General features: G+C 58.3%; 3 protein-coding genes across 4 annotated transcripts in view; 2 read left to right on the top strand and 1 right to left on the bottom strand.

Moving 5' to 3' along the window:
• The first annotated feature begins 228 nt into the window (after positions 1-228).
• Positions 229-4,083, top strand: SYNGR2 (synaptogyrin 2). 2 transcript variants are annotated; one of them, XM_049635596.1, is made up of 4 exons: positions 230-373; positions 2,181-2,418; positions 2,798-2,937; positions 3,025-4,083. In XM_049635596.1, the coding sequence occupies exons 1-4, from the start codon at positions 275-277 to the stop codon at positions 3,220-3,222; spliced, it is 675 nt and encodes a 224-aa protein (XP_049491553.1). In that variant the 5' UTR covers positions 230-274; the 3' UTR covers positions 3,223-4,083. The 2 variants fall into 2 exon arrangements, with proteins under 2 accessions (XP_049491554.1, XP_049491553.1); XM_049635597.1 differs by lacking the exon at positions 2,798-2,937 and having other exon boundaries at positions 229-373.
• A 977-nt stretch (positions 4,084-5,060) lies between these two features.
• On the bottom strand, positions 5,061-15,570 carry TK1 (thymidine kinase 1). The gene is made up of 7 exons (XM_049635595.1): positions 15,439-15,570; positions 15,303-15,334; positions 13,822-13,932; positions 11,307-11,400; positions 6,715-6,804; positions 6,216-6,335; positions 5,061-6,096 (listed from the first exon to the last, which is right to left on the bottom strand). The coding sequence occupies exons 1-7, from the start codon at positions 15,502-15,504 to the stop codon at positions 5,896-5,898; spliced, it is 714 nt and encodes a 237-aa protein (XP_049491552.1). The 5' UTR covers positions 15,505-15,570; the 3' UTR covers positions 5,061-5,895.
• A 182-nt stretch (positions 15,571-15,752) lies between these two features.
• AFMID (arylformamidase) overlaps positions 15,753-19,487 on the top strand; it is a 17,640-nt gene continuing 13,905 nt past the window's right edge. Inside the window, exons 1-2 of the mRNA XM_049635594.1 lie at positions 15,753-15,874; positions 17,494-17,584. Of these exons, the coding sequence (XP_049491551.1) occupies positions 15,815-15,874; positions 17,494-17,584 (151 nt within the window). The 5' untranslated portion in view covers positions 15,753-15,814. The remainder of the gene's footprint in view (positions 15,875-17,493; positions 17,585-19,487) is intronic.

Genomic DNA, 19,487 nt, shown 5'->3' with positions numbered 1-19,487 from the left:
CCTCTCTTCCTGGGGACTCTCTGGCCCCTTGCTGGGGGCAGGGGGACGCGGCCCCCGCCACGACGTGGGCTGGACGTTTGTCGGCCGCCAGAACGTAGGCAGGCCCAGCCGTCGGAGCGTCCGGGCCGCTCTGCTCGCCGCTGGCTGCGGACCGTATTTTGCCCTCGGTCCCTGGGGCCGCGCTGGCCACGCCCCTGGGGGCGGGGCCTAGCCGGGGCGGGGCGGGGTGGTGGCAGGGTCCTAGGCTGGCGGCGGCGGCTACGGCGGAGGCGACATGGAGAGCGGGGCCTACGGCGCGGCCAAGGCAGGCGGCTCCTTCGACCTGTGGCGCTTCCTGACGCAGCCGCAGGTGGTGGCGCGCGCCGTGTGCCTGGTGAGCGGGTGGGGAGCCGGGCGGGGGTACCGGACTCCGCCGCCGGGGACCGGGCGGGGGAGGGGGTGCCGCGAGCCTGCGAGCGCGACAGGTGGCGGCGGCCGAGGACCGGGGGAGGGGTGCGGGTGGCGCGCGTGGGGCCGGCGAGGGGGCCCGGGCCCCGCCGCCCTCCATCCTCCGGGCCCCGCCGGCCGCCACTCGCGCGCCGCAGCTTTCCCCGGCTTCCCCTGGTCCCCACTGCCCCCCACCGGCCGGGCCCGGGCGCGGGGTGGCCCGGAGGCGCCGCGGGGGAGCAGGCCTGTCGCCCTGCTGGCGGTGGGAGGAGCTTGGGGCAGCTCCAGGACAGGTGGCCGCCGTGCTGGGACTCTCTGCTGGGGGAATTCATGCGGAAGGGGCTTTCCCAAGCCACGTTGGGTAATGGGGTCTCCCCTCCACTCGGGGAGCAAGTCACGTGTCTGCCTCCCCACCCAAGATCAGGTGACCCCAGGATGTACCCTTCCCAGGAGGGTAGGGGATCCCTCCAGCACCAGATTACTGGGGGTAAGGGGGTTGGGGGGGGGGCGGGGCACAGGATTTTGGACAACCAGCGCCTGGAGCTGGACAAGGTGTTAGTGTGGGCAGGCAGAGGACTAGGACTAAGTGCCCTCACCATGCCTGCCTGGAACTGGAGCCTTCCGAGGTGCCCTGGTGGCACCCATGCCCCCTCCCTGCCTGACCGTGGGGTCTGATCCAAGGAGCAGATGCCCCGTGTGTCGGGACAGCTGTGCCAGGAGTCGGGGCTGGCACACTGCTCCCAGCATCGGGGAGTTCCGGCTTCATCCCCAGCTGGGGGTGGGGCTTGTGACTGCCAGCTCCAGAGTCTATTCAGAGGGCCTTGTCCGGGCAGGGCAAGGGAGAGGCCTGTGCCTGTCCTAGTGGGAGCCAGGTGTCCAGACTGTCCCGCATCTGCTGACATGGGGTGGGGATGGGTGGTGGCCTTGACGTCTGGGGGGGCGAGGAGGCCACATGAGGCTGTTGCCGAGGGCCTAGAGCCCCTCCCAGAGTTCTGGCTGGTGAACCCCCTTCCACCCCGGCCCAGGACCTCCAGGGTTCTGAGTGCAGAACTGTATCCACAGGCCTGCCAGTCAGACTAGCCTGGGGGGCCCTCAGAGGGGAGGGTCAGGATGTCAAAGGGGCCAGGAGTCCTTGTAGGAAGAAAGCTGGCCAAACTGGGGTGGGGGGTGGGGGGAGCAGCCTGGAGCAGGAAAGAGTGGGAGGGGGCTCCAAGAAGTGGGAGTCTGGGGGCACGGGTTCCAGCTCAGAGCACACTGGTGCAGCTTTCCTGAGAGGTGGGGGGGGGGGTGTCTTTCATCACCCAGGTTTTGGGGCAGAGGTTGGGCTCTGCAGAGGTGATTCAAGCAGAAGGTGATCTGGGGGTGACTCCAGGCCTGGGTTTCTGTGACTTTGTGGCCCATCTCCTACGGAACCACGATGGCCCTTCCCGGCAGGCAGCCGGGGTGGGGATCTCCCTCCCAGGAGATCCCCATACGTTCCCCACCAGCCCCTGGTCCAAGAGTCTCCCGCCGTGCCCCCGGTGATGGCGACTGTGCTGGCACCTGCAGGTGGCCCGGGAGCACGGAGAAGTGGGGACTGTGCACCAGCCAGAAGCAACTTGCTTATGAGCTCAGTCCCCAAGTTCAGAGGGGCCCTGGTGCCTGCCGTCCCAAAGGGGAACAGCTGCAGTGGGGGAGCCCAGGGTCCCTCTCACGTGTGCCCGCCGTGGGGCTTGTCTGGCGACCGCTCAGCCCTTCCCCACCTGTCCCCTCAGGTCTTTGCGTTGATCGTGTTCTCGTGCATTTTCGGCGAGGGCTACAGCAATACCCACCAGTCCAAACAGAAATACTGCGTGTTCAACCACAACGAGGACGCGTGCGGCTACGGCAGCGCCATTGGGGTGCTAGCCTTCCTGGCCTCGGCCGCCTTCCTAGTGGTCGATGCCTATTTCCCCCAGATCAGCAACGCCACTGACCGCAAATACCTGGTCATCAGCGACCTGCTCTTCTCAGGTACCTTCCAGCGGGACCCCCAGTTGACTTGGGGGAGGTGAATAGGAGTGTTCCTAAGAGGGTTCTGGGATGGCAGGGCCTCGGCAACCCCAGGGGGAACCGAGGGCAGCCCCTACCCAAGCAGACAGGCTTGCACACAGGGATTTCTGTGAGTCTGCTTAAGCCCACCGGCGTTGAGTGCCAATCACGGGACCTTCGAGCCAGGCACCCAGGTCGCCACCCTGGCTTCCGCATCAGTGCCCTTCACACTCCTGGAGGCTTCTGGGAGATCCCTGCCACAGGGCCTCGCCATCGCCGCCCCCACAGGGGGCCCCTCCTGGGTCCCCAGACCGCCCCTGCCTCCGTGGAAGTGACCTTGCCCTTCCGGCCTCCTTCCCAGCTTTCTGGACCTTCCTGTGGTTCGTTGGCTTCTGCTTCCTCACCAACCAGTGGGTGGCCACCAAGGCGGAAGACGTGCTAGCGGGGGCCGACTCGGCCCGGGCAGCCATCACCTTCAGCTTCTTCTCCATCTTCTCCTGGGTAGGTGGGCCGGGCGGGCAGGGGTGCAGTGTCTTTGGGGAAGGGTGGCGGAAGGCTGAGGAACCCAAACCTCGGGGCTCCCTGCAGGGCATGCTGGCCTCCCTGGCCTACCAGCGCTACAAGGCCGGCGTGGACGACTTCATCCAGAACTACGTGGACCCCACTCCAGACCCCGGCACCGCCTATGCCTCCTACCCCGGTGCGTCTGTGGACAACTACCAACAACCGCCCTTCACCCAGAACGCCGAGACCACGGAGGGCTACCAGCCGCCCCCTGTGTACTGAGCTGCGGCCGGAACGGTCAGGGGAGCAGAGAGGGCGCTCGGGGGCCTTCACTCTATGCTGGACTCCTCCCGTGAGCTTCGCCTCCTGGAGCTGCGGCCCCCTCACCCTGCCGGGTGCCCGTCAGAGCCGCGCACGGCCTGGAGAGCCCCCGCTTCCCCCGCCCTGGCTGCCGGGCTCCCTCTAGCAAGGGCTTCGCCCACCCACTCCTCAAGGGCATTTTTTAGAAAAGGGTTTTTAGCCAGATGTGTTTTGTCATTGCTTTTAATGATCCCCAACACGCTGTGTTGTGCCCGACATGCTGCTTTGACAAGTGCCTTAGCTTCTCCCCAGCCCAAAGGAGCCGGGCCCAGGTCCAGGACCTGGGCCCCGGTGGCCACAGTTACTCGGGGTTCTGTGCCAAAGAGGAGGCCGTGGGGCCAGGGCCCCCTTTCCTGCTCACTCAGGTTTGTTCCCCACCTCCTGGCGCTGCTGTGTCCCCAGCCCCCTGCCTGCCCCGGGAGCCAGCAGCCCCGTGCTCACTGCTGTAGCATCTGGTTGCTCCTGGATCTAGGGTCATTGCCCCATGCCAGTGCCTCCGGACTGCCTGCCTTTCTGCCTGCCAGCCGTGGCGCTGGATGCCCACCCCAGGGGGCACCGGGAGGCATTCCCTCTGCCTTGCTCCCAGCCTTTGGCAACCGGGAGGGGCTTTGCCTGCCGGAAAACACCCAGCTTTATGTAAATACTCTGCCACTGTGAGGTGTGGGGTGTACCCACAGCCCCTGGGCTGTTCTGAATGTATTAAATAGCCTTGGGGGTAAGATGCAGACCCTTGGTTCTGTTAGACTGATTTGAAGACGGAATAAATGTTTTTCTCGTTCATAATCTCCAGGGTCATCAGTTGGGCCTCAGCCCAGGGGTTGGAGACAGATTCCACTCTGGGGTGCACCCTGGGAGGGGGGTGCTTTACGAACCTGCATTTTGAAGTCACGGCAGTGTGCCCCTCCAGCACGCCCAGCGCGCGCACGCACTTGTCTGGGGTCTCATTCCTCACACTGCCGTCCAACGGCATCTTAAAATAGCAACTGTGCTCAGCTTGTAAACAAGACAGTCTTTCTGGACTGCCTTGCCAGGGCCCTGCTGTGCCCTTGCTGGAGTTGGGGTGGGGGCCCCTGGGAGCGGACCCTGCGCGGCAACCCTTTCCTTCCCAACCCTCTTAGCAGAGTGCAGAGCGATCCGGCAGGGCCCAGAGGCCTCCACTTCTAGCAGACAGGGGTCTGGAGCCCGTCCCGGGATGGCCCACCCTGAGGGAGTGAGCCCATCTCTAGCAGGAAAGGCCAGGGCCCCTGAAGCACCTCACTTCCCTTTTGGAGCAGAGATAGCGAGAACTGTCAAAAGTGGGCCTGTTAGTTTCAAAATCGAGTTGACACTCATAGAGTTCTGCAAATGCCTCACTGTAATTCGGGACCAGTCACTAGCAAGCCGGAATAGAGCAAAGGGGAGAGGCAAGCCAGGGCGAGGAGGCCACCCCAGAACCCCCATCCCATCTCCACTGGTGGGTACACCCAACCCCAGAAGGTTCTGGCCTCCACGCAAGCCACTGACGGCCCATGTTACAAGGTACAGCTGAGCTAGTCTTCTGGGCTCCTGAACTATCAAGTGTCTGTTTCACAAACAAAACCTGACCCCACAGCCCCAGCGGGCAGCCCCGAGTATAGCCTTGTCTTTCCGTCCCGGGCCCCAGCCTCCTCCGTCCACCCATTTTCTCCTAAACCTGTCCAGACAGGAGAGCAAGCAAATGTGCCTCTTAGGACGCGCTTCGCGGCGCTTCTCAGTTAAAGTGTTGTGGCTAAGAGACCAGCAAGTAGTTCTAAAAAAGATCTGGAAAGAAATCCCCACCCATGGTCCCATCAGAGCTGTCGACAGGGAGACCCAGGGCATCCCACGCTGTTAAAGACACGTGTGCTCCCACCAACCAGTAAATTTTAATATTAGTTACTAATTTCACACACAACAGAATCAGAGACCCTGTCCCTAGCTACCTCTGCCCCTACCCACCCCCCCCCCCCCCCCCCTTTAAAAGATAAGCCCCTGGGATCTGGGCCCCACTAGGGTAAGTGTCCCTCATGTGAGAGAAGCTGTAATTCTGGAGAAAATGACCACCAGAGAGAGGGAAGAGCTTTTAGCCCGAAGGGAAGCCAGAAGGCACAAGTCCAGCCACCCTGAGGGACCAGGAGCCCTTTCCAGGCCAACAGAAATTTTTGCGTGGGATGACACTGTGCTGAGCCAGAGCAACTGGGGAACGGACTTCCCAGCGAGAACAGAAACTCAACAGTGAAAGCCACAAGGGGGAAGAAGCGGCCAGCGGTAGTGTCGCCAGTGTGTGGCTCGGCCCCTCACCCCACGGGAGGAGGGGGCGGGTGTCCGCGGTGGGTGGCCAGACCCTGAGCTCAGGAGTGGATCCGCAGCGGGGAAGGGAACCAAGAAAGCGCCGGCGGGCAGGAAAGGGGAAACGGGACGTGCAGACCACCAGCCCGGGGAAAGCGCACCGCCGCCGAAAGTTCCGTCCCCGCACCCCACCCCCCTCCACTTCCTCTTCTGGAAAGGCTGCGCCGCACGAGGGAGGGGGCAGTCCTGCAAGCGTCCGCCAGGGGGCGGCAGCGGGAAGGGAGCCGGCGCTCCCCAGGCGCCCACGCCTCAGTTGGCCGAGCTGCACTGCAGGACCTGATGCGGAGCAAACAGCTTGCGCGCCCCCGAGGCCTCTCCCGGCTTCCCCAGCAGCGGGCAGTTCTCCTTATTCTCCTTGCCGTCCGGCCCGGCGGGCAGACCCGAGGCCTTCTTGAAGTAGCACAGGCGGCACACGGAGTGGTATTTGTCTGCGCCCCCGATCACCTCGACCTGGCCGCGGGGATGCAAAGAGCCATGGGCTGAATGGGCTGAGGCGGGGCGGGGCGCCTCCGGGCCACCCCCCCCCCCCCCCCCCCCCCCCCCCCCGCCAGAAGGCAGGTGGCGGCTACCTCCTTCTCTGCGCCCAGCCTCTTGGTATAGGCGGCTTCGCGGAAACACTCCATGCACACCGCCGTCAGCTTCACAACACTCTCCGCCAGGGGCACCAGGTTCAGGATGGTCCCGAAGGCCTACGTTCCAGGGGAGAGACAGCCTCTGGGCGCACCCACCTCGCCAGGCGGGTCTTTCCCTGCAACCCCTTGACTCACAAGCACGGACACAGGGGCACTTTGCCTTGACCTTGCTTTCCCCAGAGTGCCGTCCCCTGCAACACCCCCAGCACCCAGACTGGGATGGACTCGCTCCCAGGCAAACCCCGGGGGGGCCTGGGTCCCGCTCACCTGAGTGCCCGGCTCAGCCTGAGCCGCTCAGAGTGCCCCCCAAGGGCTAAGCCCCAGTCATCCAGGTGGCACCGCGCTGAGAGCAAAGGCTAGCTGGGCTGTCCCTGCTCCTCCCCGGGCCCCCTTCTCCCTCCAGACCCCTTCCCAAGACCTGGATCAGATGACTCACCTTCCTCTGGAAGGTCCCATCCAGTGCAGCCACAATCACGGTCTTCCCGGCGTTGGCCATAGTCTCGCTGAACTCCACGATGTCTGGGAACTGGGAGGGGGCGGAGGGGGGACGGCAGTGGGTTTCCACCCCGAGCAGCTTGCAGCAGCCACGGAGAGACACTGCCACCGGTCAGCGTGGAGCATGAGAACAGGGCGACGCCAACGCTCCCGCCAGTGCCCGGACAAGGAGACCGGCGTTCCTGTGCTTGCCCCACTGCACACAGCCATGTGCACCCACAACCACCCAGGCCGCCTCACCGGCCACCAGCCTTCCGGGACAGAATAGGTCGGCTCCAGGCCCCAGCACAGCACCACGGACCTGTCGCCGGGTGATGTGGCCCCACTGGAGGCGGTCTAAAACCGCGGTGGCCAAAAGCTCAGGCCAGAGGGCTGCCTGCCTTGAACCCTGCTCTGGTGGGACGCGTGTGCTTGGTGACCTTGGCAAGGACTTCACGTTTCTGAACCTTAGAAATGGCAAGGACCGCCCTCGGTGTTGTTTAAGGATCGGAGGCACTCATATAGGGAATAATGTGCCATCTGCTGCCTCGAGAAGGGGTCGGGGTTCCACTGGCCATTTACGGAGCAGGACACCACAGCGGGCCCCGCGTGTACTTGGTAAATCGACTGTCATTTTAAGTGGCCCAGGGTGAGGTCACAACTTCTGCAGATGCTCGGGTGAGCTGTCCCTGGTCAATCCCACTGCCTTCGGCTGATTGTGTTAGTCTGTCTGGATTGGTCTTCGGGCTGTGAGAACGCGCACGTGCTTGTCTTTGGGCAGCAGGGTCTCTCTCCAAGCCATCAGGCCTGACCTGGCGCATTTATCAAGGTGCGAGGTTACCGAGACCTGGACAGTTGGCAAGACAGGTCCCGTGAAGGTGGCTAGAAAAATCACGAGCAATTCAAGTACGATTCGGCCGAAGAAGCCAGACGTGGCTCCCCTCTGTGGGGCTGGCCAGTCCCGAGCTACAGAAACACCCACGACTCCTGTACCGTCATACACGTGTCCCCACTCCGTCACAGGTGACAGAAATGCAGCTCCCAGCCTGCAAGGAGCTCTCAGCCAGTAAACGCCTCCCTCCCTAAGTTGTGGCAAAGCAAACGGTCTCCATATATTTCCAAGGAGAGAGGCCGGGCACACCCTTCCCCTCAGGGCCCTGAGAGGGAAAGGAGCCTGCCCACACCCTGATGTCGGGTTTTCGGCCTCCAGAATTGGGAAAATCAATTCCTGCTGTTTCAGCTGCCTGGTCTGTGGTACCTGTTAGGGCAGCCCTAGGAAAATATTACAGGTTACACTTAAAGTAGAACCTCGGGGTGCCTGGGGAGCTCAGTCTATGGAGCATCCGACCCTTGGTTTGGCTCAGGTCATGATCTCCCCGTCTCGTGAGTTCGAGCCCCACATCATCGGGCTCCAAGCTGGAAAGGTGGAACATGCTTAGGATCCTCTCTCTCTCTCTCTGTTCCTCTCCCACCCATGCTATCTCTCTCTCTCTCAAAATAAACAACCTCAAAAGAAAAATATTTTAAAACAGAACCTCAAAGTACTTAGTAAATTTCAGGTTTTCTTGGTAGACAAAAATAATCACGAGACCCACGTAGGAAAGTACCGGGAGGTTTCTTGCTGGGGACGAGTTTGCCCACCCGAGTCCAGCGGCCCGTTCTACACCTCCGGGCGACCTGCAATGAGCCACTTCCAGAACGAGTTCTCATGAAGGGGAAAGAACCCAAAGAAGAGATTAGGAAGCCTACGAGTGGATTTTCACCGCTGCTGTCTTCCTGCCAAGAGCCGGCTGGCTCGAGATGTGCAGCCCAATGACCCCTGGCCCTGCCCCAGCCCAGGCCTCTGCTTCCTGGCAGACAGGCCGGCCTTGAAGGGGCAGAGGCCACAGAAGCCAGGGATAAAGGACGTGACAAAGCAAAACATTTGGCCATGAGTGGTAAAACATGAAACGAAATGCCACAGACAGATCTCCGGGGCAAATAAACAGGGAAGAAAGAAGCAGACCATGTGACAAAGTGGCATTGGCCACTTCAGGTCCACTGGAGAAAGGAGAAACCAAGAGAAAAATGAGTGGAAGCCCTTCAAAGGCCATTGGAAAAAGGAGAAGTAAATACAAGTAACCCATAAACATGGACACAGACATCAGACAGCAGCGATGAGACAAACTTTCACTGGGGTGTGTGTTCGTGTGTGTGTGTGTGTGTGTGTGTGTGCACATGCATGCAAGCTCTGCCACCTGCCCCTTACTCCTCCCCTCTCTCCTGGGGATTTCTGCAAAGGCCCAGTGGTCACACTGTCCTGTCATCCGCCCTCCGTCAGCGGGGCCGCCCTTTGGCGGGCTCTGCCCAGGCTAATTCCCGAGTCTTCTCCGCTAGCCTGCCCAGAGCCACCTGCCTCCATCCTGCCCCTGGACACACCCAGCCGGCCAGCAGCTCACTCCCTGGCTCTCCCTCAGACCCCTTTCTGACCGCCTCACCGTAGCTCCGTCCCCTTCACATTGCCGTCTGTCCAGTTGTCCCCACCTGACCTAGGACATCGTTCTCTCCCTAGAAAGGAGAGACTAGACTAGGGACTAGAAAGGATGCTCAAGGGGGGGAGACTCTGGCTGTACCCGCCCCCCAACACCAAGAACACTGCTGGCATGGGGCACAAGCCCAGAAAATACTTAGGAATGAATGAATGAATGAATGAATATTGCACATTTGTTGACATGGGTAAATGGTCAACCATGCGATAGAAGCCCACTCTATTTACTTATTTATTATTTACGAATAATTTATCATCAAGTTAGCTAAATACAGGGTCGTCTTGGCTTCGGGAGATTCCCGCGATCCGTCACGGACATCCAACACCCGATGGAGCTCGCGCTATTTAAAAATATACATCTACAAAGACTAGATGGATGTAGACCAACACGTAATGAGTTTTCGTTTGCTTTTCTGGGCTGCAAAAAGAGAAGAGCAGCCCCCGCAGCAGGAGCTGGCCTGGCGTTGGCAGCTGGGCCCCGGTGTTACCACGGAGAGCGAAATTCATTTCACGGAACATTCGCATCCGGCAAGGCCACTCCTCGACTGGGATGGGTCAAGATGAAACCAAGACCCTCCGTAATCCTGTCTGAGCACAGAGACGGACGTGAACACTGTCCAGGCTACGGAGGACCACACGTTCCCCCTTCCTGCCCAGGAGGAAGGTTGAGGAGGCCGGTCGGTTACTCCCTTCCCGAGGGCACAGAATCGAGAGCCAGGCCAGCCTCTTAGAAGCCTCCCCAAAATGATCCCCCACAAGCCCTCTCCGGCTCCCTCTGTGAGAGGTCCGTGGTTCCCACGCTGTGGGTTCTCCCTGCAGCAATCACTACCCACTCACCAAACACACACACAGAAGAATTTCAGGGCACAGAGGTAGAATAAATAGGCAGTACAGGGGACCCTCCACCTTCGCGCAATTCCTGTGTCAGGACGCCCACCCAGGGAAATTGTAGAAGCCGCGTCGGCAGACCTCCCCATCACTGACTCACGATAACGTTCTATGTTATTCAGCTGCTGAGATTTTTGGGCCTGATTGTTACAGCAGCTCACGTCACCCTCACGAGTGCACTGGGTGGAGACAGACGCACTCAGAACCCTCCGGAGGGCTGAAGTGAGCCCTGTGGGGAGAGAGTTGCAGTTTCATTCATTCCAGAAGAACTCGCAGAAACAAAAACTCCCAAAGCACACGAAAGACGAGAGACGCCAAGACTACGAAAGACAACCTGCAGAGAGTGCACTCCGGAAGAAAGGGAAAGAGTGAGCTGGAAAAGCCTTTAACACAAGATTCTCGGAAAGACAAGGAAAGGGACAGCAGCCGCCACACAAACAAACAAAAAACGGTAAATCCGCAAACAAAAATGAAGATATGTGAATTAGAGCAGGAGCTACGCAAAGAGAACTAACCAGAAATCCCAGAAACGAATAGAGTCTTTGAGGGGCGCCTGGTGGCTCGGTCAGTTGGGCGTCGGACTTGGGCTCAGGTCGTGATCTCACAGTTTGTGAGTTCGAGCCCCGTGTCGGGCTCGGTGCTGACAGCTCAGAGCCTGGAGTCCGCTTGGGATTCTCTGCCTCCCTCTCTCTCTGCCCTTCCCCCACTCGTGTTCTGTCCCGCTCTCTCTCAAAAATAAGCAAACATTGGGGCGCCTGGGTGGCTCAGTTGGTTGAGCATTGGACTTCGGCTCAGGTCATGATCTCACGGTTCGTGAGTTCGAGCCCCACATCGGGCTCTGTGCTGACAAGCTCAGAGTCTGGAGCCTACTTTGAATTCTGTGTCTCCCTCTCTCTCTCTACCCCTCCCCCGTTCGCACTCTCTCTCTCTGCCTCTCAAAAATAAAGAAACGTAATAAAAAAATGAAAAAAAAATAGGCAAACATTAAAAAAAAACAAACTGAAAAAGAAAAAAAAAAAAAACAAAAAAAGGAACAAACACCGCCAAACAAGGAGGGGCAAAGGGGGGGGGGGGGGGGGGGGGGGAGACAGAGACAGATAGGGAGTCTGTAGGCAGAAGGCCAGGACAAACCAACTTACAAACTGCCCTTCGTCGATGCCTATGACAGCCACGCCTAGGGCCTCCTGGGCCACATCCCGGAGCAGGCAGGCTGGCAGTGCCTCCATGGTGTTTCTGGGGAGAGAAAGCCAGGGTGTGAGCAAGGCAAGGCAGTGGGGGCCTGAACACAGGGGCCGGGGAACAACTCTCGTGACCGCCCTACCCGCAAATCACGAGGCACTGTCTGGCTGGAGCAAGAAGTTAGCGCCTGTGGGAGGGCATCTGGGGAGAATAAAGGCCCATGCTCGGAAAACGAGTTATTCAACACAAGCTATTTCACTGGATGCTTTGGACTAGAAATTAGCAACGCGCAATACAAAGCTTTACTGAGACTCAAAAGCTCCTCCCCGCTTTGGTTTAGTGGGCCGGGGCAGACGAAAGGCTTTAATTTGTTTTAAAAATGAGAAAAGGAATAAGTAAATATAACTCAGCCTGCATTACAGATGTCTTTAGATCAATGCAGTCACAAACTAGAATTTTTTACTTCTTTCTTTTTATGGCGGAAGGGGCCCATGAAAGGCAAAAGTGCCCAGGGAAGTCCAACGTGGCCCTGGGCCAAACATTAGCACCAGACTCGGAGCCCTGTGTATCCTGGCAGAGATAAGTCCGGAACCCCAACCTTCAGTTCTCTAGAGTTCCCTCCATCTGGCTTTTCTGGCAGATTGAAGGGTTTCTTCAAGCTCACAGAGCTGTTAACCAGCAGAGCCAAGATTTATATCTAAGGTCCCACGGCTGCCTGGCGTGCCCTGCGGGGACAGTCGTATCCAGAAGGGTTTGCAAGTGAAAGGTCACATGTGGGTGGGAATGTTCCAGGGCATTAGACCCCATCCTGCTCCCACACCCAGGGCCCTTTCTGAAGAGAAATGCCTTTCTCTGTCCTCTTAAATAGCGTCTCTGTTTTCCACAGTGTTGTTTTCCTTTGTATTCACTTTTCCTGCTGGTACTTAACTAAAGCTCAGCAGTTTGTAGGTGTATTTCGAAAAACATAAAACACCACCACTGCTTAGTTATTACCGTGCTATAATTCTACTCCAAGATCTGGGAAGAGCATGAAGTGGTATTCCCTGCATTTTAAATTCCCCCTTTCATCCCCAAATAGAGAAGACCAGAGGGCGGGCAAGGGCAGGGTGTATGGAACTGTCACTCCTGCCAGGGGCTCAGTCCCAGCCGCTGCAGCCCGAGTTAGACAGCACCTGTGCTCAGACAGGCAGAGCTCAGATGTGACCCTGATCTGATGGGACTTCTCATCACTGCACAGTACTGCCTCCTGCTTTCACGGACTTCCCTGGATGCTCCCCTGCCCAGTGCATGTTTTAAGGAGGAAGAAGCAGGGGCACCTGGGTGGCTCAGTCCGTTACGCGTCCGACTTCAGCTCCGGTCATGATCTCACAGTTCGTGGGTTCGAGTCCCACATTCGGCTCTGTGCTGACAGCTCGGAGCCTGGAGCCTGCTTCGGATTCTGTGTCCCCCTCTCTCTCTCTGCCCCTCCCCCACTCGTGCCCTGTCTTTCTCTCTCTCTCAAAAATAAATAAACATTAAAAAAAAAAAGGCAGGGAGAAAGAAGCAAGCTGGAAGACATACGTGGCCTACATCAGACAGCACGGCCAGGAAGCAATGGTCATGCAAATGCCGGCACTTAACTCCAAACCCAGGGCACTGTCCACCCCACCACCCGCCTGGCTTCCGAAAACCCCACGCTCCCACCCTGAAGCCACACATCAGGCGGTTCTGAGGCTGCAAGCCCCGCCTTCAGCTCAGGTGGACAAGTCCAAAGGGCAGAGACGATGTCCCAGGCTCAGAAGTGTCAGGCCCCAATCTGCAGCAAGGAACAGGCCCGAGTAAGACTAAATGTAACCCTCCACCCCCCACCTCAGGTTGCAGACTGAAATGATCCCAAGGTGCAGGCAGATAAACAGAGAAGGGGATATGCACAAAAGCCACGAGGCCACAGGGAATCAGCCCCAGGGCAGGGCAACTGAAAAGTTACATAAAAAGCCCCGTGCAGGCCCAACAAAACCGGTTTGCAACCGTATAGGTGTAACCTCCAGAGCAGGGTTCCTCAGCCCGGGCACGGCACTGTTGATAATTGGGGCAGGATCAACATTTGGGGGAGGGGGGAGGGGCGGTGCCGCCCTGTGCATTGTGGGATGTCCAGCAGCATCTCTGGCCTCTAGCCACGGACGCCAACAGCCACCCCTAGCCCGCTCCAGTTGTGAAAAATAAATACGTTCCCAGACATCGCCAAATGGACTCTGGGAAGGGGGGGAGGGGGTGCAAAATCTCCCCTGGTGAAGAAACCCGGGGCTAGAATCCTGTGAGAGGCCAAGTCCCGAGATCCCTTGCCATGCAGCCCTCAAAGTCTGCCGAGTTGCACGGTCGGCACGAGCCCCCATTCCTGCTAAAGAGAGCTCTGACAGTATGTTCTATGCCCCCGTGAGTTTCCACCCGGCTTCCAGAGGAGGTGTTAGGAGAGGACAGGAGAGAGCAGACACTGACCGGTCGTGCGTGGAGAAGCTGCTGCTATACCGAGTGTCTTTGGCGTACTTGATGACCAAGCACTTGTACTGGGCGATCTGGAAGCGACGGACCCGTCTCATCAGCTCAGTACTGCAAGAGCAGAGCACAGCGGTTACGAGGGGGCAAAGAAGACTCTATCAGCACAAGCTGGGCTCCCCACCACCGTCTAGGGGTCTGCAGCCTGAGGCCCGCGCCTTTGGACAGAAAGACCAGTGACGACAGAGAGGGCCGGTGCTCTGAGAGTTCAGTCTAGACCCGAGAGGGACATCAAGACTGTACGTCCCTAGGGAGCCCAGGAATAATAAAGGCATGCCGGGGCAGGACGTGCTCTCCACGTGGGGGGTGGCAAGGGATAACCCCCCAGGTGGCCGGGGGAGGAGGCAGAGAAGTGCAAAGGCCACAGGCAGAGGGGAGGAGTCCAAAGTAACCTCACTCCAGAGGTCTTCACAGAGTCTGAACTGACGTCACAAAATCTTTTTGTGCCAAAGAGGGCGCTTTGCCACCGGATCCCAGAGCCCACCTGAGCATCACCGCAGCTGTCCCCCAGGGCGGAGGGAGGTACTCAGGGGGCTCACCAGCCCACCAGGTCAGCTAGTGGTCCTGTCACATCGGGGGAGCAAAGGTCCCCTGGCCTGACTCCTTAGTGTTAAATTTTTAGGGGCACCTGGGTGGCACCAATCCTTGGTTTCGCCTCAGGTCATGGTCGCCTGGGTGGTGAGTTGGAGCCCGGCATTGGGACCTGTGATGACAGTCTGGAGCCTGGTTGCGATTCTCTCTCTCTGCCCCTCCCCTGCTGATGCTCACTCTGTCTCTCTCTCTCTAAATAAATAAATACGTAAATGAAATAAACTTAAACTTAGAATACTTAAAGTTTTACAGGCGCCTCGGTGGCTCAGTCGGTTAAGCCTCCGACTTCGGCTCAGGTCATGATCTCACAGTCTGTGGGTTGGAGCCCCTGTGTGGGGCTCTGTGCTGACAGCTCGGAGCCTGGAGCCTGCTGGAGATTCTATGTCTCCCTCTCTCTATGTTCCTCCCCCACTCACGCTCTTTCTCCCTGTCTCTCAAAAATAAACAAACATTAAAAAATGTTAAATACTTAAAATTAAAAAAAAAAAATTAGGAGACCTGGCTGCCCCTTTCTGAGAGGGCTCTAGCGAGGGGCCAAACGGTCAGCAGCTGCACCCAGCTGCGCGGGTGGTTATCGGACCCTAATGGGAGGGCCTAAACTGGGCGGGCTGGGAGGGAGAGCCTCCTCCAGGACCGGATCCAAGGGCGGAGGGGCATCCTGGGCGGGAAAGCGCGGTCGGGCGGTGGCGGCTGACCTAGGGGGACTGCACGATGGGGGGCTGTCCGAGAGTGGGGACAGGCCCGCAAGAGGCGCCAGGGGAGGACAGACCCTCGGGAGGGAGGGGTGGAGGAGGAAGTGGTCCCGGCCCGCCCTGGCCCCGCGAGGCCATTACCTTTTTCCCGAGAACATGGGTCCTAGAATCACCTAGGAGAGAAAGCGGGGTCACTTCGGAGTCCACTGCACACGGACCCCCGGCCACGACCCCGCCCCCGCCCCCGCCCCCGCGTGCTGGGACCTGCCCCCCGTACCTGGATCTGCCCCCGGGTCTTGCTGGGGGAGCCGGGCAGCACGGTGGGCAGGTTGATGCAGCTCATGGCGTCCCTAGGAAGCTCGCCACTCAGGGACCCTCAGGTGTCACCGCCCAGCTGCCTGGAGCTGGTTACCGCGCCGCCCGTCTTTATCCCCGGCGCGCTGGCCAATCGGGAGCCGGCGCCGGCGCCCGAGAGCCAATCAGCGCGCGGCCGCGGACTGGCGGGAGGTTTGACCGCAGCCCGCCCCTAGTGGGCAGCGCCGAGGACCCGGCGGGCTGACGTCACCAGGACGGCAGGCCCCGCCCCGCCCCGCCTCCCCGCGTAGAAAAAGCAGGCGGGGAGCACCGTCTCGCGGTCTCGCGGTAGCGGCGGGATGGAGGTTCCCGAGGGGGGTCGCCGGGCCGAGGCTCCCTGGAAGAAGCTGTCTAAGGAGGTAGGCGGGTTGCAGGCGGCGGCTGGGGCTGAGCTGGGCAGCGCGGAGATTGGATGCAGTTTCAGGAACGGAGCTTCGGAGCCCGTTGACCCACCAACCCCGAGCGCGCCGGCGAGCGCCGGGCGTGCCTGCTCCGAAAGCTTTGGCGCCCCGGTCTGGTTTGCTTCTGGCCACAGGCAGCCTTTTAAGGGCAGAGAAGACCGAAGCTGTGCCGATAACCATCCAGGGGGCCACGCTGCCGACCTCAAGCGCAGGGTCTCACCGTGCAGGCAGGTCGCAGGATGCTGGATGCAGGCAGGCAGGAAGGCTGCAGGTGTTTACTGCAGGGTGGTTGTGAGGGCTGGAAACCACACCGGCAAAGCATGTGTTGTGATCATTCAACTGTAACTTCCTAACCAGTTTCCCCCGCATGTCAGGCAGTGGTTGGTTTGTTCTGGGGGTTTTGTTAGTTTTTTTGTTTTTTGTTTTTTTTTTTTATTCTGGCCACTGATACATCTGAGAATCTGGTTAAGTTATGGACACTAACCCCCCAAGAAATCCCATTCTCTGTCTCTGTGTCTCTGTCCCCCACACACTTGCCTACAATATCAGAGGACTCTCAGAAACCCGTTGCATTATCATTAGCATACTTAAGAACAGTGAAGACGGTGACAGCAGTCACCGTGTGTGCCAGGGATGGCTGTGAACGTCTGACAGGCACAGATTGTACAGATCTAAAGAACCCTGGCCAACAACCTCGTTCAGCTCGAGGAGGCAGTAACCCGCATTTGAATGGCTGGTTTTACTTCATTTACGTGCCTTATGACCTTTCACCTTGTGAGGCTGCTATTTTGCCCGTTATATAGATGTGGGAACTGAGACTCAGAGACTGTAAGTTGCCCAGGGTAAAAACAGCCTGTAAGTGACGGAGCATGGATGGCCCTCAACCCATCTGACTCCAGAGCCCCAGATCCTTCTGTGAAGCTACCCTGTCTTCCAGTTTCCCATTTGGGGCTTCACTCTTTCTCCTTGCCTTTGAACTTTTTCTCCAAAACCTGGTTCTTGTTACTTTCTACATGAAGTCTGAACATCTTAGCCTGATATGTGAGACCCTCCGTCTTCCGGTCCCAGCTGCCCAGCCTCACCTCTGTGATTCAGCAGTCTGGCCTATCACTATCTCCAGACCGACCTTTGATTCCCCCCTCCTGAGCCCTGTACCTTTGCTCTGGGCCCTCCTGCAGTCAGAACCGTGGCCTCTTAGAGATAAGCTCTGCCACACTTTCTCTGCGGTGACCACCCCAGCAACCTGGCCTCCTGCAGTAGGAGTGGTGCCCATGGTGGCATTAACCAGAACACATTTTATAGGACCTTATCTCCCCTTTAAGGCTGGCCACTAGTTAAAAGCATGGCCATAGCTCTAGACCGTGAATCTGAGAGCCCCTGTGATGTTGTATCTGAAATACCTAATTAATTGGTGTCGGGGGAGAGTGGAAAGTGGGATACCAGGGGCTTGAAGGAAGCTGAGGGCCTCTAAAGAGCCTGAGATATTGGGGAGGGGGCTTCTCAAGGCAGGCATTCGGAGGGGTGGGGGCACGTTGTGTGGAGAACAAAGGTCTTACGGAAACTTCTGTGTTCCATAGGAGCTGGAGAATCAGTACAGCCCCAGCAGATGGGTCATCCGACTGGGAGCCGAGGAGGCCCTGAGGACCTACTCACAGATAGGGGATGAGGGTACTGGGGGCCCTCCCCTTGGATGCTGTGGGTGGACTCTAGCATATGGCAGTGGTTCAGAATGCTGGGGGCAGGAGGAGGCTCTCGGGACAGTTCCCAAAGTCCAGGTACCATGCAAGCCTCTTTGGCTCAGGGCCAGGCATCCAGGAGCCCTCGCCACAGGTCAGCTGGAGGCAGGAAAGGCCCAATAGGCTGTGTTCCACCTCCTCTCCTGCTCGGCTGACAGTGCCCAGACCAGTAAGGCCACATGCTACAGGGGCACCAGGAAGTAGGGTGAGAAAAAGGCAGGCCTCCCACTTGGCTGAACCTGGAATGTTGTTGATATTTATAAAAAGCAAAAAGGGCTCCTGGGTGGCTCAGTCGGTCGGGCGTCCGACTTCGGCTCAGGTCACCATCTCGCGGTTCATGAGTTCGAGCCCCGCGTCGGGCTCTGTGCCGACAGCTCGGAGCTTGAAGCCTACTTCCGATCCTGTGTCTCCCCCTCTCTCTACCCCTCCCCTGCTCACGCTCTGTGTCTCACTGTCTCTCAATAATAAACAAACGTTAAAAAAAATTTTTTTTAATTTAAAAAGTAGAACAAAATAAAATGTTGACATTTTGTTGGCCATGGACATTTAGCATTAATTATTAATTTTGATTTATATATATATATATTGCATTTAAATACTATTTATCTTTATATTGGTATATTGCATTTAAATACTATTTATCTTTATATTGGTCAGCTTGGGCTGCCATTGCAAAATGCCATAGAACGGGTGGCTTAAATGATAGGAATCTGTTTCTTACAGTTCTGGGGGCTAAGAAGGCCCAAGAGCGAGGTGCTGGCCAGTTTGGTTCCCTGATGAGAGTTCTCCCGGCTTGCAGACAGCTGCTTTTTCCATGCTGTCCTCACATGGCAGAGAGACAGTGAGAGCTCTGGTCTGTCTTCCTCTCCTTTTAAAAAGTTTTTTAAGTTTATTTATTTTGAGAGAGAGAGAGAGAGAGAAAGAGCATGCACGCACGAGCAGGGGAGGGGCAGAGAGAGAGAGAGAGAGAATCTCCAGCAGGCTCTGCACTGTCAGCACAGACAGAACCCGATGTGGGGCTCGAACCCACGAACCCTGAGATCCTGACCTGAGCCCTTAACCGACTGAGCCACCCAGGTGCCCCCTCTTTCTTCTTATTTTTTTTTAATTTCTTTTTTAATGTTTATTTGTGAGAGAAAGAGAGGGAGAGAGAGAGACAGAGCGTGAGTAGGAGGAATGGCAGAGAGGGAGAGAGAGACAGCATCCGAAGCAGGCTCCAGGCTCTGAGCTGTCAGCACAGAGCCCAACGCCGGGCTTCAACTCACGAACCGCGAGATGGTGACCTGAACCGAAGTCAGATGCTTCACCGACTGAGCCACCCAGGCGTCCCCTTCTTCCTCTTTTTATAAGGCCTCTAATCCTACCATAGCGCTTCACCCCATCGAAACCCAACTACCTTCCAAAGTTACCACCTGTCATACCATCACGTTATGGGGCAGTGCTTCAACATATGAGTGCTGGGGGACACAGACCTTCAGCCCAAAACGAACTTCATGACTGAAGTTTTGGTGCTGACGCCCCCATGCTGTGCCCAGAGCAAGGGCCTCACCCCTGCTCGATGAGGTTAAATAACTTACCCAAGTCACGCAGCTCGTGACAGTAGCCACCTCCCGGAGCCGAGCTTCCAGAAAGGAGCGGGGCAGCCCGATGGGGTGAGGTGGGTCGGGCAGTGTCCGTTGAGTGTGCAATAGTCGGCCTCTCCTGGAGGTGCTCCCCAGACCTCCTCGGTGCTGCCTGCCATCTCCGGGATTGCCTCCTCCCATGCAAGCTCACGGGGGGGGGGGGGGGGGGGGGGAGCCTCTAAGCCGAATCCTGGTCTTCCCCCCCTGCACCAC

The sequence above is a fragment of the Panthera uncia genome, chromosome E1, assembly GCF_023721935.1.
Source record: "Panthera uncia isolate 11264 chromosome E1, Puncia_PCG_1.0, whole genome shotgun sequence".
Lineage (NCBI taxonomy): Eukaryota > Metazoa > Chordata > Mammalia > Carnivora > Felidae > Panthera > Panthera uncia.
Note: the sequence above shows the minus strand (reverse complement) of the source record. Positions and strands in the feature narration are given on the sequence as shown.

What these genes read in the sequence shown, in the direction of transcription:
- SYNGR2 (XM_049635596.1), top strand. Translation starts at nt 275, where the DNA reads ATGGAGAGCGGGGCCTACGGCGCGGCCAAGGCAGGCGGCTCCTTCGAC. An exon ending in CAGCGACCTGCTCTTCTCAG is followed by an intron (nt 2,419 to 2,797) that starts GTACCTTCCAGC and finishes CCTCCTTCCCAG; the next exon opens with CTTTCTGGACCTTCCTGTGG. An exon ending in TCTTCTCCATCTTCTCCTGG is followed by an intron (nt 2,938 to 3,024) that starts GTAGGTGGGCCG and finishes GGCTCCCTGCAG; the next exon opens with GGCATGCTGGCCTCCCTGGC.
- TK1 (XM_049635595.1), bottom strand. Translation starts at nt 15,504, where the DNA reads ATGAGCTGCATCAACCTGCCCACCGTGCTGCCCGGCTCCCCCAGCAAG. An exon ending in AGCTTCTCCACGCACGACCG is followed by an intron (nt 11,401 to 13,821) that starts GTCAGTGTCTGC and finishes TTCTCTCCCCAG; the next exon opens with AAACACCATGGAGGCACTGC. An exon ending in GGCTGGGCGCAGAGAAGGAG is followed by an intron (nt 6,097 to 6,215) that starts GTAGCCGCCACC and finishes CCCCGCGGCCAG; the next exon opens with GTCGAGGTGATCGGGGGCGC.